At 39.9% G+C, this 16,719-nt stretch overlaps 1 protein-coding gene across 1 annotated transcript in view; it reads right to left on the bottom strand.

The window, feature by feature from the left end:
• PRTG (protogenin) overlaps nt 1-16,719 on the bottom strand; it is an 87,603-nt gene that overhangs the window by 12,986 nt on the left and 57,898 nt on the right. The window contains exons 15-16 of the mRNA XM_017736862.1: nt 2,098-2,193; nt 1,381-1,567 (exon numbers count right to left, since the gene is read on the bottom strand). Coding sequence (XP_017592351.1) covers nt 1,381-1,567; nt 2,098-2,193 — 283 coding nt within the window. The remainder of the gene's footprint in view (nt 1-1,380; nt 1,568-2,097; nt 2,194-16,719) is intronic.

The raw sequence follows: 16,719 nt of genomic DNA, 5'->3' as shown, positions 1-16,719 counted from the left end.
TTGGCTGGCTCACCGGCAGGTATCCCAAACTCGGCTCTTTCCACACTTGTACATAGGACACTGTGCTTCAAGCTGGAGTAACAAACTGCAACCAGTGTCACAGCTGACAAGGCACGTGGTATTGCCTCTTAGATCTGCTTCCCAGCTCACAGACACACAAAGGCTGTGTGGGCAACATCCCCTTTCACTTATGGCCTCCGCACCTCATGTTTAGGGGATGAATATGAATGCTCCTTACTCATCTGGTAGTAATATTTAGTAATACATTCATTGCAAACTTGATTCTCTTAATTATAATATTGCAGTTTACTATTTGATCACAAAGTCAATTGTAGACATTTCGCTTTACTTTGATTCTGGGGGCAGAGGGAAATCTTTCATATATGCCAGGGTTAATTCTGGGTGTTAACACCCCAATCAAGATTAAATCTCAATTTAAAATGCTCTTACTTTACAGATACTGCTTTATAAAATCTCATTTAGTATTTTCATCTTTTTTGTTGCAGAGGCAGTCACCAGTATCTGCAATAGCCTCATCCTATCACAAAAAGCAGCAGTCCTTGCTATGCTCCACATTGCACACCAAGAAATTTGCATGGTGATTATACTGTGTCTAATCATTAAGCCGGGAGTTATACAGCAGCAGATGTGTTCTTGGAAGAGAAAACCATGAATATTAGGATGGAAACTATTTATCCTTTAAGACAGCATTTTTCCTATTTAGAGGCTTGAGTAAACTGAAGTTTTGAGGGAGCTGCACACATGGATTCCCTCAACGGCCCCACGGCCCCCAGCATGGAGCAAAGTGTTCTGCTCCCACACCACCTGGGCAGAGGCTGAACAGCAACCCAAGGCACACTCCCTTCCCTGTTCAGCCATTCTGTGCCTCACACATTGCTTCTCTGCAAAGCAAGCAATCCTACCCAGCTTTCCCCGGGCAGGGTGCCACACACTCAGGTACATGACATTCCCACAATGAAATGCTCAAACCCTAAAAAATTCTCATTTCCAGTCTTAAAATCAGACACTGGACTGAGTCCCATCTTTGCCCAGACAAGCTACCTATAAAACAGGTATTCTCTTTTGTATAGTTGAAGGAGAGCTTAAAATTAAATTCAACCTAGACAGCGAAAAAGACATTAAAAATTGCCCAATGATACGACACAAGGATCACTGGCAGAGAATTAAGCTGTTCTAGGAATATATCTTAAAAAAACAGAGAAACTGAACTAGCAGCCAATGGGCAAAACACACAGTCCTCCAAGGGAAATAAAAGTTGTTGCAAGTAAAAGACAATTAAAAGAGAGCAGGAAGAGTAGAAACTGAGTGGGAAGGATCTGGAACTGGCAAACCAAGAGTCCTCAGCAGTGCTGCACTCACGTTTGGAGGTAGAGAACCAGTGAAGCGTTCTGCAGCCCCACGGGGTTGCAGCGCACAGTGTAGTTGATGACCTGAGCAGAGGTGAAGGCAGGCTTTCCCCAGTGAAGGTAGATGGAAGATGAGGTGTTAGCTTTGGCATAGAGGTGGTGAGGAGGTGGTGGGGGTGGCACCATGCGATCACGGACAGCTGTTTAAAACAGAATAGGAATAGGAATTATTTATTGCACTGTATACAGATACTGGTTACATTAAGAGGTCTGAGCCCACAGTTTAAATTCAAATCTGCCCTTACCCTGGTATTTGGGCCCCAGAATCTGGTTAAAGCTATTAGACATCCCTCCTAACCAATACATGTCACATATTATTTCTGCAATCCCACTTGTTTATTCAAAAACAAAGTCAAAACTATCAGCAGAGACAAGAAAAAGAGATAAATCTCTCGTAAGATACAGGATACATCATGTTAGATGAAGCAGGTAGTTCAACAAGGGAGGGAAATGTGTTTGGGCTATCTTGTTTCTTCAACTGCACTTAATGAGCACAGGACACTGTCTCAGTTGCAGGATGACTAAGGCAGTATTTGTCATTGATATGATCTTTCTTGTTCTCTGTTTTACACTGAATTAATTGATTATTTACAAGTTAAAAACACAGAGCTGATAGGACCTTGTAACAGCTCAGCTCTCAAAAAATTCTTCATGCATCTACAATACTTACAGACACATCCTGGAGTGCTGACTGTTTGGTCAGCCTGATAACCTTCTTCCATACTGTTATATGCCAGCAACCTTACATGATACTTTCTTCTAGGATCTGCAGAAAAAACAAAGGAATAATTAGGCTCAAGAAAAAAAAAAAAGAAGAAAAAAAAAAAGTCATAAAAAGGATAGTCTTGCCTCTACAGATAGTGAGACAAATTGATGCTCCTGCAAGTTTGTTTCAAAACTTGTTTGCTACAATCAGTAGCCCTGATGGACAGGCTGGATGCCTGGAAGCCTGTATTCTCTCCAGCCCTGTGAATTCCCCTGAATCTTTACCCAGAAACAGTCAGTAATCTCCCAGTCTCACTCACAATAACCTAAAGCAAAGGTTTGTAACAGAATCAGTGGGAGTAGGACAAATACCACATTTTTATCTGTAACAAAGTCACACCTTCACAGCTACAGAGCTAGATTTAATAGTATGATTCAGCATATTGGAAATGTTTTCAGACCTTTAATAAATATTTTTTAAAACAAACAGCAGGAGGTCCACAGAAAACAACATTTGTTTCTGGATACACAAGCTGTAAGGAAGCAGGGCAGTCAAAGCAATGGCAAGACAGGACCCAGCAAAGAAATGGGAAATTATTTGCTTCCAGGCTTCGAAGGAGATAAACTGTGAAACAACAGGGATTGTTAATAATGCTTTGACTAGCAAATTCTGCCTCCATGTGTTTTCTTGCAAGCTGGTTCTGGCACTCCTAAAGGGTCACCATTACCAGCTGGAAGGATCTCCACATTCCTTTTCTCTGCCCGTGCCTTTGGGTGGCCACATTGCAGTTTGCTGCTTCTCTGTTCTGTTGATGATATGCTGGCCTTGATCCAAGTGAAAAATTGCTACAGAGAAATGAGTTAGGAAGGGGCCTGGAGCTCTCTGTAAGTGGTGATGGCGTGGGGCACCCACAGGAGGCCAGAGTGCAGGCACCAGGACAGCTGCTCTGCTTCCTGCAGCTACTCCCCTGCAACTGCATTTGCAACCAACCCCTTGCACACAGCAATGATTTGCAAGGTGGCAGCGTTTGCCATCAATTCACATGAGCTAAACTTCACCCCAGTACTGAGACAGGTACTGGGACATTCTCCTCTTCTATTGACATGAACCTATTTCTTTTAATTAACATTTTCAGATGTTATATAACAGTGCTGATCTTGTTCATGTCTTTTTTCCTTGCCCTAAGATACCATAATATTATCCCTTCTCAAAACAAGCTCTTCCCTTTCTCCATTTAGCTGAGATTTGATGTGGCTTCTCATGAAATAAACAGGAACACAAATTCCTGACATTTCTTGACCAGGAATAGGAGCGTTGTTTCCGTCAGATCGTTGGCTCCCTCTGCAGTCACTGCACCAGCAACACCATCTGAACAAAACGATCAGATGTTTCTGTAAAGGTGGCAGAGTAATTTCCTAATAACGCCCTTTATAAAATCTTTTCCTACTTATTTTTAAACAGTCAATCTTTTTGTGCTGTAGTTACCCATATCAGCTGTAAATGAGATATCACTAGGTAGAGTTAACATCTCTATGTATTCTATGTTTATTTTTGAAAGGTTATTTTATCAAAATCTAAATATAGATGCAAAAGCAAAAATGCTCATCTATTTGGATTATTATATTTGAAGTATTTCTTTGGTGTGTTTGACCTTAATAGTAGAATAGGCAAGAGGAGGCCATTCCCATTTTTTGAAGACCTTAACATCACAAGCAGACAATGTAAATAATGAATATAGATCTTTTACAAAAGGAAAAAGGCATGCTTTTTTAAACTAGAGCAAAATTCTCATTTGCTTTGAAGGTTTTTTTCACTTTATAATAGCACTTTTACAACAGATGACATCAGTTGTTCCTACGCAACAAATTACAAATCAGAAAAAAGAAGACGGATACAAACACACAGAATAATCTTAAGCACATGATAAAAGAAAATATGAAATTCTAATATTGAAAATTCAGAAAAACAGTAAGATGTTATATGTAAAAATTACATATAAAGTTGTAAAATTTCACAAAATTACATTAAAAATTGTAAAAAAACCAAAGTACATTTAAAAACACTGGGCCAAACCAAAAGGATAAATGATAAAAATCTTTCAGGAGTCCCAAGTGATTTGAATACACCAAAATCAAGCCACAGTGCCTTGTTGAGGAATATCATAGCATGCATCTCAGAGAAGCAAACACATTCCCAGGCCTCTTAACCTGTGGTAGGAATACACACGTTAGCATGCAACCAAAGCATTCCAAAACAAAGCCCAAATTCAAAACAGAGGTCATCAAGACATCTTTAAGATCTCTCTAGGACTATGTTTTGGAGGTTGTTACTAAAACATCACTTGTCCCAGCCATTCTTGGAGAAGGCTCGAGCTGGAGCACTGTTGAGCAGCCCTGGAGGCGCAGCCGGCAGTGCCCCGCTGGCCGCGTGTCCCTCCCCTCTCTCCACAAGCCCCCAGCGCAGACCCCCGCGGCATTTCCGCAGGACACAGGATGACAGGCACGGCCATCCATCATCCTGCCGAGCACCTTCAAAAACTCCCTGCCCTTTGAAAGTGCTCACCCAGAACTGATCATCTTCGCTGTGAAATGAAGGATAGCTGAGCTCTAGTGCCCTGCTGAGCTGAATGAGGAGCCTGTGAGGTCTGTTTATCCTCATTGCATTTCTTTTTTTTTTTTAACTGAATTCCTCATTAACACTTGATTGAGGAGAAAAGGAAGAATAATGGGATGTGGAAGAAAGGCAAAAAAATCTAACTCCCACAAAAAAATACAAATGCCTTTGAGAGAAAACACATTTTTAAAACCTTACTTTTAAAGTATCCTTAATACTTTACATGTAGAAGAAACACAGTGTTGAATGCCATTCTTCTTACTCCTGTATAACACAAGAAGTTTCAAGCAGAATTATCTTTTTAGAGAAAAACCTGTTTAAAAGTAAAGTATCTGGACTAGTCCCTACCGTCTGAAAAACAAGGTTATTTTCACTTCATGATATCATGGTTTAATTGGTGGCAGGACCAGTTCAAGCCAAAAGTGATGTCAGAATTTTTAAGCTGTCACACATTAGGGCTTCTATGGTTAAACCCATCTGCGGGTTTCTGTAATTGAAATGGCAGCTGAGGAGGGAGGAGTACGTTATGTACTTCCCTAGGAAAGCCTCAATGTTACAGTCATCTAAAAAGGATGATAGAAAAGAATTAAAGACAGTGTACTGAGCAGCAATAGAAATTGATGTGAAACTTGCTTCACAGATTACACACATAACATGAGCAAAGACCAATTCAAAAACACCACCAAGATGCAGATCCATGCTGATCATTTTTTCACCATTGTGCCAAACACAGTAACCAAAGATCTGCCAAAGACCTGCCTCAGTTCCAACAGTACTTGCTCGCTATTTATGAGGTGGTGGGAAATACTTTTTGTCTGAAGTAGCCTTTGTTTAGAATATTTTTTACAATTTTACATTTCATTTACAGGCTTATGATACGATTTACTCCTCAATGGCAATCCCAGTACACACCTAGCACAAACACTTTCATCTCGCAGTTCATCAGCTGGATCAAACACTCAAAGCCAGACATACCCGTAGAGAGAAAACAAACTTCAGGAGCTTTCTTATCTTTAACCAGCACAGGTATCTTGAGTAGTTTACACATAAATCATTGCTAAAAGATTGGGGATAGCATGGCCACCTGGGGACTGACAGTCTCAGATTCTTGAGAATTCATTGTTCCATGGAAGGACAGTGTGTACCATCCATGCACAGAAGGCTTGGAGGAAACAGTTGTGCTCACAACAGACCCAGGAGTACCACATCTCTCTACAGAAAATCACTGCTCTTCAGAAACAAAGCAGGTGCAGTGATTTACTCAGTCCATTCAACATAAATTCAACTTAAGTAAAAAACTTCACATCAATATTTCACCTCTGCATTTTCAAAATTTCTCTGAATCACTGGTAACACTGAATTGTTTCAATTAATTCTCTTGCAATTGCCAGCATTTGTGTAGAGGTTGAAGGCTTGTTCCCAATCTTAAGGTGAACAGGAACAATTTTGTAGCCTATTTACCAACTGGCAGAATTTTTTTTTAAGTTAATTTGTTTCTGTTAAATATCATTTGCGAGGTTTTGTGCTGTTGGTATTAGATTGCTTTAAAATTATCACAGCACCTAAAGGTCTTTAATAGGCATTTTTATTGTTATTACTTAAATCAGCTGGTGGAAAGGAAAAAAATCTACACTGATTCTGCAATTCAGGGGATTGGCACAGATGCTGATAGTAACATGCTAAAGCTAATTCATAGATCTTATTACAAGAGTGCCTCTGGAGCACACAGAGATTGTCTTAAAAGACATCATAGGCTGGATGTGGTAAGCTGGAGTAGCTTCACACAGTTCAGTGAATCTGCTGCACACACCTTTTTGTGTAACCAAAACTTATCAGGATTAAGAACAAATGAATAATAGTTCCATCAGAGGCACAAAATTTGCCTCTGGTAACAATACTCCTATAAAATAAGCGTAGGAAAAAGTATCTTATGTCTTCTGTTTATGCCTTATATTGATCAACTTCAAATATCAAAACAGATACTGTCCCAAATATCACTGGTGACAATTTATGTTGGATCAGCCTCATCTTCCTATGGCAGTTTTTGTAGGTAGCTCACGGCTCCCTGGTGATATTCCTCTGGAATCTCATATCCTGTCATTCGCTCTCCTATAAAAATTTGTAGTGAGTCCTGCAGATCCAACCCTGGTAGGTCTTTCATCAGAGAACACATGGGGAAGCCTTGTCTTTGTTTTCAGAGTCTATGAATGGGTTCTACACCTCTGAGTAAAACTAGAGCAAAGTTAAATACTACAAATATGAGCAAAAAAAATAAGTTGAGCTATAATTTCAAACATGGATTGTAACTTGGAAAAACATAAAACACTACAGTAGCTATATTTCAGTAAGAATTCAGATGACAATGATTTACTGGTGTATTTTGCTGTTTTACTACATCCCTGAGATATAATCTTAGAGATTATATTTAGCTTGTCAAAAAGAAGACAGGAAGCTCACAGAAGATACAAACAGACTCTTCAAGAAAAATACTGCAGTGCACTCAGATGTTCCAACCCTGGTTTTGGGACATTTCATTTCCCAGCATGCAGGGAGAACCACAGCTGTTTATCTGTCTGGATGTGAGAAACAGAGAAACGGCAAAAATATCACAGAGAATTGAGACTTGACTTATTAGCAGTTCTGTAGCTCTACACCTCATTGGAACATCTATATTTTATTGCACCAGCTTGAAATTATTCAGTATTCTTTACTCCTGCTATCAGCCTTGCTTCTATGTAAATCTTCCATTTCTCTTTCAGGAAAACTTGAAGGGGAAAACTTGCAACTACAAAACAGCTGTGAGTCAGAAATATTCATAGTCAGATATTCCCATTTTCTTTTCCAACACTTAGGATTTTAATACGTTGAAATCACGTCTATTTATTAGTTAAACACAGATTAAACATTCGGAACCCAGTTTTCAAAGCCTGGGATAATATAAGTGGTCTAGGAAATATATACACAGTGGTAGGCAGAAGCAACTCCAGGTCCTCTGCTTTGAAGCCATTTCCCAAGTGATAAAGGTGGCATGGGGAGAGGAAGGAACATCTCCAACCAGGGCAGGCTCATTCCATCTGGTAGAGTTATACCTCATGGCAGCCAGGTGGTGTCCTCATGCACTTCCAATGGACACAGCTGGAAAAACTGGAGGCATCAAAGATTAAATGCCTGTATTCGCAGTTGAACAACTAAAACCAGAAACGTGCTTCTAATCACTTTGCAGCTGGTGAAGCACTTTATAATGCAACTACCTCATTCTTAAATTACCAATATTGCACAGACCAAACTTTTAGAAAAAGTTACTAAGAACAATAAAGCCACTTCTACATTCACAGGAACAAAAATTCCATTTTCAATATTGCATTACATAATTAAAACCCTCTAAGACTAAAGCAGCATGACACTAACAACACAGCCAATGAAAAATCCTAATCCATGTATAATTCCACCCTACCTTCTCAAAAGAATACAGAGAAATGCAAATGTCCTGATTACATATTAACACTATCTTCAAATCAGTTTATCCCATTCAGATTTTGATAATTTGTCTTCATGCAATTCTTCTGTTCCAGGTAAATTTACAGCACTAAAGGAAAGTATAAAACCTGTAACAGCAGGTTTTATACATTTACACACGAGATACACTCTGGGTAGCTGCTCATTCAGCTGAAGCTTATACTGAATACAAAATGAGTAATCCTAAATCCACGTGTTACAAAGTGTTTGCCGACATCAACACAACCAAAATTTTGGCTTTCTGGCAAAAGCTTCAGAGAAAGCATCTGTTTACAGGCTACTTAGCCAAGGTTACAAGAGAGTGTAAGATTGCAACCCCTAAAAGCCCTGTCATTGTTTCTTTCAGCTGCTGCATGTTTGTGAAGCTCTGAAGGCCTTGAAAGGAGCCAGAGCAGAGCCAACAGGTCAGGGCTAGATAAAATTAAGAAAGAATCCGAGGTCAGACCATGAAAGAACTTCTTTTTTTTTTCCACCCCTCCAGAACAGTGAGTCCACCTCCAGCAGCCTTTCATTCAGTCCTGATAAGAAGAGACAGCACCCCACAATCTGGATTTCAAACACTTTAAGTCCTCTTTGGGGGGAGGAAAAGATAAGGAAGGCGAAAGAAAATGGACATTTTACTATCATTTACTGTTGGAACAAATTTTCATACCTGCTCTGAACGTTCCTCAGTAACTTAAAAGGAAATTATTGATAGAAATGAAATTGCTGGGGGCTTTGTTCTTGTTTCTAAAATAATTGGTACAGCGCTGAATTTCTAGAGGGGGAAAAAAAAAGGTTTGGTGTCTTGATGTTTTGAGCCAAGTTCAGTGACTAAAACCCTAGAAATAACTTCTTAAGCTACAGCTAGTATGGAAATTCTAACAGTTGGGGAAGGAGATAAGAAAAATATTTCAGCTTTATTCTAGCTTGCATACAAAATTTAAAATCATACTTTATTCCTTTCAGTTAAAAGTATCAAAATCACAGTACATTAAGAAGGCTGAAAAAATAGTTTTTCTAAGGACAAAGCTTCTGTGCTCAAATGTCCATTTTTAATTTAATCTTTTGTGCTGCTAGATTTTTTGTGTAACCTACAGGTCCATTGTTGGGTAGTGGTCTGGCTGGATAGCTCATTGGTCTGGTTTGCCAGGGTGACTGTGCTGCCCCCAAGCCCATCCCTTCAACACAATAAACTCCAGATAATTATTCAAAGAAGAGGCCAGCAGCATGGGCTGCTCTGACATCGGGTCACGGCCTTTGACATCAAATCTGGGGCTAGCCAAAGTCTGCTCCAAGCAACAGAGGTCCAGGGGAATTATTAAGGGGGAAGGGTGGGAAAGGAAGAGCACTGAGAAATACTATCCTTAAAAATGTACTCTTGAAGCAAAGTAATGTAAATACAGCAGAAACTTATTAGGAAAATAAGCAAATACATTTCAAATGTACCAGAGGAAAAGGACAGAGAGAAGTGCATCAAGCCAAACAGAAACATAAAGCTGGGAGGCAGGAGGATGACACAGACTCAGGTCTGTTCCACTCTAAAGCCGGTATTCCCTCTCAGATTGTCAGTACTGGATTTTATTTCATTTTTCTGAAAAATGTCTTTTTACCTTGCTTATACATATAATTGAGCAATTAAACACAGTTAAGCAACCCGGTTCTATTACAGTTTTTAAAATCTTGTTGATGTTCTGAATGTGCAATTGCTAAGCATTATTATTAGCTTCAAGTAATATTTAATTTATTTTATTTTTAAAGGAGTTGGAATTTCAATTGGTTGCACAATTGATCACATTTTAAATAACGACCTTTTAATATCCCATTAAAATAGTTCGAGTAGTTAAAAATCACCAATATTTTACATCACATGGTTTCTTTTTCAATTTAAAGGTAACTTTAAACATTTAGATGGAACAAAGACTGTCTGTGATACTCATGTTTTCCTTTGCAAACCAAATAACTGAAGCAGAAACTAGGCAATTTGTTCTTTGTACAACATTGTAAAAGTTTATTTTGGTAGAAACTGGAACATATGACACATGTGAATTGATCCAGCTAAACAGTCTGGCTTTCCATGGCTTTGGATGGCTCTCGCTTATTTGTCTAAATCTGAAAAGGGTCTGTATCCCTTTTGTAGCTTTGCACTATCCCCTTAGAGGGCCCCAGGACAAACAACATCTCACACCCCTTTGCAGTAAAAACATCACCTCTCATACTGCCCACCATCAGCAATGGCAGCTTCATACAAAAAAGTGCTGGGGGAGTGCTGGCGGGGCAGGATGAATTCCCAGCACAGCATTTCAGCTTTTTGGAGCCCACGGAAACAAGAACTATCTAAAGGTCTCTAATCCTTTTAAAATAAGTGGAGCAAATCTCAAGGATTTTAAGTTTGCTTGATTTCCTCACGGGTGTGGGACATTCCCTCCATGCCTGTAAGGTCTGCCATCAGCCCCTGTGTTTCTCCTGCATTTTAGAGAACTGTTAAATTGCACAAGCAAAAAGCTCTCTTCCAATATTATTCTAACAACGCTCTCTAAACCAGCAGACACCCTTATGTTAACTAGCCTGGCTCACCGTTTTCAAAGTGAGCCCTCAAAAGCTAACTTGAAAGCAATACCAGAGGCCTGGACAAACACCTAATTTTGATCTTTTGTGCTCGTCTTTTCTTCTGAGAGACCTTTTCTTTTGTTGCTGCCCAGTGGAAAGCACATAGCTCATTGGTCCTGCTTTGAAAGATGAGAGCACTGCCCCTCAGTCCACCTCTCTGAGCACAATCACTTTAATGGAATTATGTAGAGAGGCCATCTCTGGAGGAAGAAAGGGAGGGCGAGGGGGGAGGGAGAGAGTGTCCAAAGAAGCCAGCAGAGCTATTACCCCAGTTACTAACACACACTTGTCCCCTGAGAATTCATGCAGTGGTCCAAACAGGATGTGCCACCCCACACAACAGGTTCCCTTACATACAGCAGAGCTATGCACAAGACACAGAACATTGTTAGTAAATCAAACATTACAATAGTGGGTCAGGAAAAAGGGAAAGAAACAACCCACACAGAAATGCTGCTACAAATACGCCTCAAAATGGGAGCATGCTATAAAAGGTTATTTTCTGTAAGATACAAGAGACTGAAAAGATGATCTCCCCAGTGGAGACCAACATTTCTGCATTGCAGATAAGAAGAAAGTTTAGCATGAAGGCCAGGCAAATTGTCTAAGAGAAATGCTTCCAGAGGATGCACCTAAACACAATATAATAAGCACTCTAGCAAATTTGGTTTAACATCTGTTTAGGTACCAAGCTCTACCATACATATGCACCGACTGCCTGACATCTAGCATCACCTTACAAATAACACATTTGCACACAATGACAAAGGCAATCTGTTCATGGCACCCAAACTTTCCCCTGGAGCTATGATATAAATTTTCTTTCAGAACCAACATTTTCTGCTGGTCTGTCATGGACTCCCCGTGCCATTTTGACCCTTCTGTGCAACAAAATGAAAACACTATCTATCATTACTTGCACCACAGTGACTTTGTAGGAGGTGCATGGTTTCATTGCAAAAACATCTGTGGTCTGGTGACTCAGATCTCAAGCTTTCAGAGTTGTGCTGTTGCAAGCATGACTGCAAGATGCAAAAGTTTCAGGCAGGGCAACTAAAATTCAGTCTGGCTCTTTCCTTCTTCAGAGGGTAACAAGGAACTGCACTAAAACACATTCAACTTTCTAGGCATAAAACAAGTCAATCATGACAGGAAAACAAACTAAATACATGCAAGGGGAAACCACCACTATATTTTTCTTAAGGCAAATATTGGGTGCATGGGCTCTATCCAGCTGCATCTATAATTAGGGCCCTAACTTCAGTGGGATGTTCTGTTATTGCAGGTGTCAAGGGCCGTGTTCTCCTGCTCACACAGGGCTCCCTCTCACTGCTGGGACACCAGGCAGCCAAGGGGACAGACAGACACCCACCTGTACTTGTGTCCACGGGCTTGGGAGCATGCATGGTTGTGTGGGCACTGAACTATTATCATACAGACCCTCTGCAGGTGTAAACAAAGCAGCCTCTTAATGAAGCTCAAAATTCAGCACTCGTTTGTTGGATACAGGGTAGGGGGACAAGCTAACCTAGACTGCTGACAAATTTTACAGTGAATTTGCTAAACTGACCTATTTATCATGAGCTGCCAGCTAGTCTGATACATTTACTGCTAATATTACAACTCTCATACTTCATTTGCTGAGTTAAATTCAGATTCATTAAAAAAAAAAAGCCAAACAAAAGGGCTGGCATTGAGCTTCCTTTTCCACACTATTTTTAATATAAATTATTCATTGAAAATCCATCATATAATGCTAAATATTTTCCAATTACACGCATTAATAAACCAGGAAGCAGCTAATAGCATTTGTAAAGAGCTCATCTCAAATGCCTTGTCTCAGCAGGTAATTTCACCTGAAGTGTGATGGCACAAGGACACAGGGCTGTGTTTCCTCAGCTGTGAAATGCATGCAGGATCTGTCCCATACGTGAACATGTCTGTTACTTTTCCCTCACTATCTTCTTAGAAGCCTCAGTCCCTTCAGTGTCTCTGACTGGTTGCATATCTTTGACATTTAGCAAGGGTATTCATTTTAATTACATTTAGATTATGCTGAACCACGTCCCTGATGGTTTGGCACAGCAGTGTTATTTTTAGCCTTTACGTTTTCATACAGCACATTCCTAACTTCTAAAACATGCCCTAAATAAAATTTCCATTTGTTATGACAATAGAAATATCCAGGACCCTACAACATCCTTGGCTCTAATATTCACCACAGTTATATCCAATGGCACACTGGCAGGAGCTATCCATAATGAGTTTTATGATATGAATTTGCACAGAAACATTTATTAAAAGAACACAGTAAGTGACAGCTTGTCACCAGGCAATGAAGCCTGATATACTACATACTTACACTCCTTTTTGAGTGCTTTCAGTATGCTGAAATTTGCTGAAAATACCCATCTAGAAGGCCAGGACAACCTGCTTCTCTGTAAAAATTACAGTAACTTTTCATCTCCACATTGATTCCTCCCAAAACAATATTTCAATGACATCTTGTGTTCATCTCTTTCCAGGCCAAGACTCTGCTCGTCTAAGATAATTTATCAGGAGGATTACTCAGTCTATATTAGTGGCAGCAGCTGTGCAAGTTAATGATGTTGTTGCTTTTAGTTAAATAGATGTTAATGGTTTATTTGAAGACCATTTAATCAAGACCAAATTTCTGAAACACCAGCTCTTGAAAGCACCATAGACAAATCTTGCAGGTAGTATAAAAGAGGTCAATATGAGTAATCTGAATTTGGACCTAATATTCTCAGGAGCTCAAATCCTTTACTCAGAGTAATTCTCTGAACTGTGGCCTGAGTACCCTTCTGCAAAGATGTTTAATGTCCAAACAAAGAAGCATCTAAACAAGAAGAGTAACCTGGAATATTTCAGGCTTCCTCAAACTTTCAAAAATCTTTAGCTCTTCTGGCTGACAATACAGCACCTACTATTTATTTTATACTTTGTGGTATTCCGTAAAGACAAAAAATGTATCTTTCCCAACATGGAATTGCACTACAACATTACATGTTTTTAATGTAGATTGTATTTATTACAGGTAAAAACTAATGTACTTTAAAGGATGCTCAGAATAACAATAACAACATGGAAAGGAAAATACACCTCTGTAGAAACTGCAGTAGAATTTTACTGTTTGTGTTCTTTTCTTCAAGAATGTTCCCTGTATGTGTAAAGTACTTTCTGTAATTTATATGCATGGGAATTTGTTCTGGCTTAAATTTTTCCTTCAAAATGTTTAACTTTTTTTAATAAGCAAAATCACTTTTCATAGGAAGCAATGCTACTTTTGTCCAAATGTTTGACCACAGACAAGTTGTAATTTAAATCTTCTGTCTTACCTACTGTATTTTTTAATAGTTTTGGGAAGAACAAGCATTTAATACATGTCAAACATTATATTAACAAGCTGAAACGTACAGAGCAAAAGACTAAGATACAATTCATAATCAAGGTTATTTTTGTTAACTTTCCTAATGCATTCAAGATTTAAATTCAACCTATATCAATATCTTGATTGAAAAAAAGGAGAAGAAAATTATCTTGATGCAATCCCTCTGCATATGAAGTTTATACAACACTTAGAAAGTGGAAAGCAGTCTGACTGATTGATTGCTTAAGTAAAATAAACACACAGCTACTTAACTCTTAGCTAGCTATCTCCCTCTGTACAATTAAAAGGGTCTCCCACCATTAATTCAGTTTTACAAATGCTCTGTTGAGCCTGCAGTTTGATGAGCACTTTAAAGCAGCATTAGCTGTGCTGCTGCTGAAAGAAGCCAGCCTGCTCCCCTCACCCTTCAGCCACTCGCGCCTGCCACTGCCTTCCCTTGCCACCTCCCACCACGTCCCTGTGCCCCAACACAAATGTCAGAAGTGTGCAAGCACAGAGAGCAGCAGCACAAATTAGCAGAGACAGGTACACAGGAATGTGGGGTGTTTTCTTCCGGAAGTGCCAGCTTTTGCTACTTTATTGTGCTGTGAGTTGCACTTGGATGAATTCTGAGAGCTAAACAACATCCCAAGGCAGCAGAGGGAGCCCTGGCAGCTGGTCAGGACACAGCACAGCCACCACGAGTCAACTTTGTTTTAAACAGCCTGGTGAAACTGTAACCCTCAAACCTACCCAGAAAACTTCACTGATCCCAGAGCTGTTACGAGTTTATTAACAAAAGACATTTCCCTCAAGGGGGAGCTGTTATCTAATAGACTGAATCCAAAGCTGGAAAGCTGGACATTTACAGCTCAGTTCTGTCACTGACTGCAGGAATATCCCCATCACACTCAGTTTAAACCATCAATACCTGAGCAGTCCATGAAAATGGCCCTTATGTTCCTTGTGTTTCAGGTACCCAGTGTGTAACATGGGACAGTGAACACTCATTCACCTGTGAATTTCATGGGAATGCTTATAGACTGCTGGAAGAGCACAGCACGTGTTCTTAGCACAGACAGATGAACATGTGTTATTAGCAAAGTGGAAATAAGAATAACTGCCTAAAGTGGATGTTTGCCACACTGCTCCAGGCAGAGTGTTTCAGCTGCCCTGCACAGGAGCACAAGAGGCAACACAGGCTCTGAGGTCCCACCAGCAGACTCCTGCAGCCTCCAGCAAGGTAGAAGATAACCCTTGAGAGACATATCTTCCAACAGGGAGGCTCAAGGAAAAGAGGGAGGTGTAGGCACTGCTGGGTCAGCTGGAGTACCCCGGACTCGTGCTTGCAATCTGAATCACACCAAGCAGTTCACTTCTCTGTCCTACAGCTTGACTGTGCTTTGGTGCTTTTCTTCAGGTATTTTATTGGGCTGGCTGGAAGCAAGATCTGGCTGTCAGTTCTGAAGGAGAAAGATGAATATCACTGCCTATATGACAGTGATACCAATCACAGCCCATGTGTGCCTGTCTACTCTGCCTGGATAACACAGATTTAATACATCCAAGCCACTTCTGAGAAAAGTTTTCCAGCACAAACAACTGGTAGGGAGGGCTACAGATAGAGATCTCCAAGGCGAGTGATTGTCACCAAGGCAACAAGGGCTGATGGGAAACTGGGAAATTAAATAAAGGCAGGTGAGAAGCCATAAGAAGGCAGCCAAGAAATGAAGAGAGAAAAAAATTCAAATTAGGCCATTAGCCATTATCATGAAAATAAAAATTTATAAAAAGGACTAATATAGTAAGAGGTATGCTTGTGGTGGAGAAGTGCTGGGCTAGACTAAGACAAAGAGGATCAAGAAGATATCCTATTTTTCTCCCAACAGTGTCTATAAACACTTGCAAATACAGACACACACATACTGAGCTGGGCAACAGGCTGTGAGCACAGCCCTCCCTGCACCTCAAATATACAAGGGAGAAAGTTGGTAAATGGACAGAAGGCACAGTAGTGCAACAACCACCCATCTGCCTCTCTTCCCCCACATACACTATCCTACCTACCACTTAAAAAAATCCACATTTTCAAGGTGTATTTGCATACAGGATTTTATGTCTACTCCTTCGTCTGAGTATACAAATGTGCCAGTTGTACAAAAACCCCCAGTGTGCACAACTGGACGCCCCAAGAGGCAGAAAACTCAAGTCTTTCACAGATGTACCAAACAGGATCAGAATGATTTCCCTGTCCTGGCTTCTACAAGCACATGCAGTAACAAGTGGTTTTGTTCTGTAATGATAACCAGCTTGAGCAGGGGTAAAATATTCAGCTATAGTAAAGTAAAAAAACACTGTGAGAGTGAGTATAAATGTTGAAATACACTTTTTATGCAAATCTTATTTATACTAAGCACTTTTCCTAGATGCAAGAAAAAAAAAAAAAGTTAAAATCCAGGTTTGGAAGAAAAGTTTTA

This window comes from Corvus brachyrhynchos, unplaced genomic scaffold (assembly GCF_000691975.1).
Source record: "Corvus brachyrhynchos isolate BGI_N302 unplaced genomic scaffold, ASM69197v1 scaffold200, whole genome shotgun sequence".
NCBI lineage: Eukaryota > Metazoa > Chordata > Aves > Passeriformes > Corvidae > Corvus > Corvus brachyrhynchos.
Note: the sequence above shows the minus strand (reverse complement) of the source record. Positions and strands in the feature narration are given on the sequence as shown.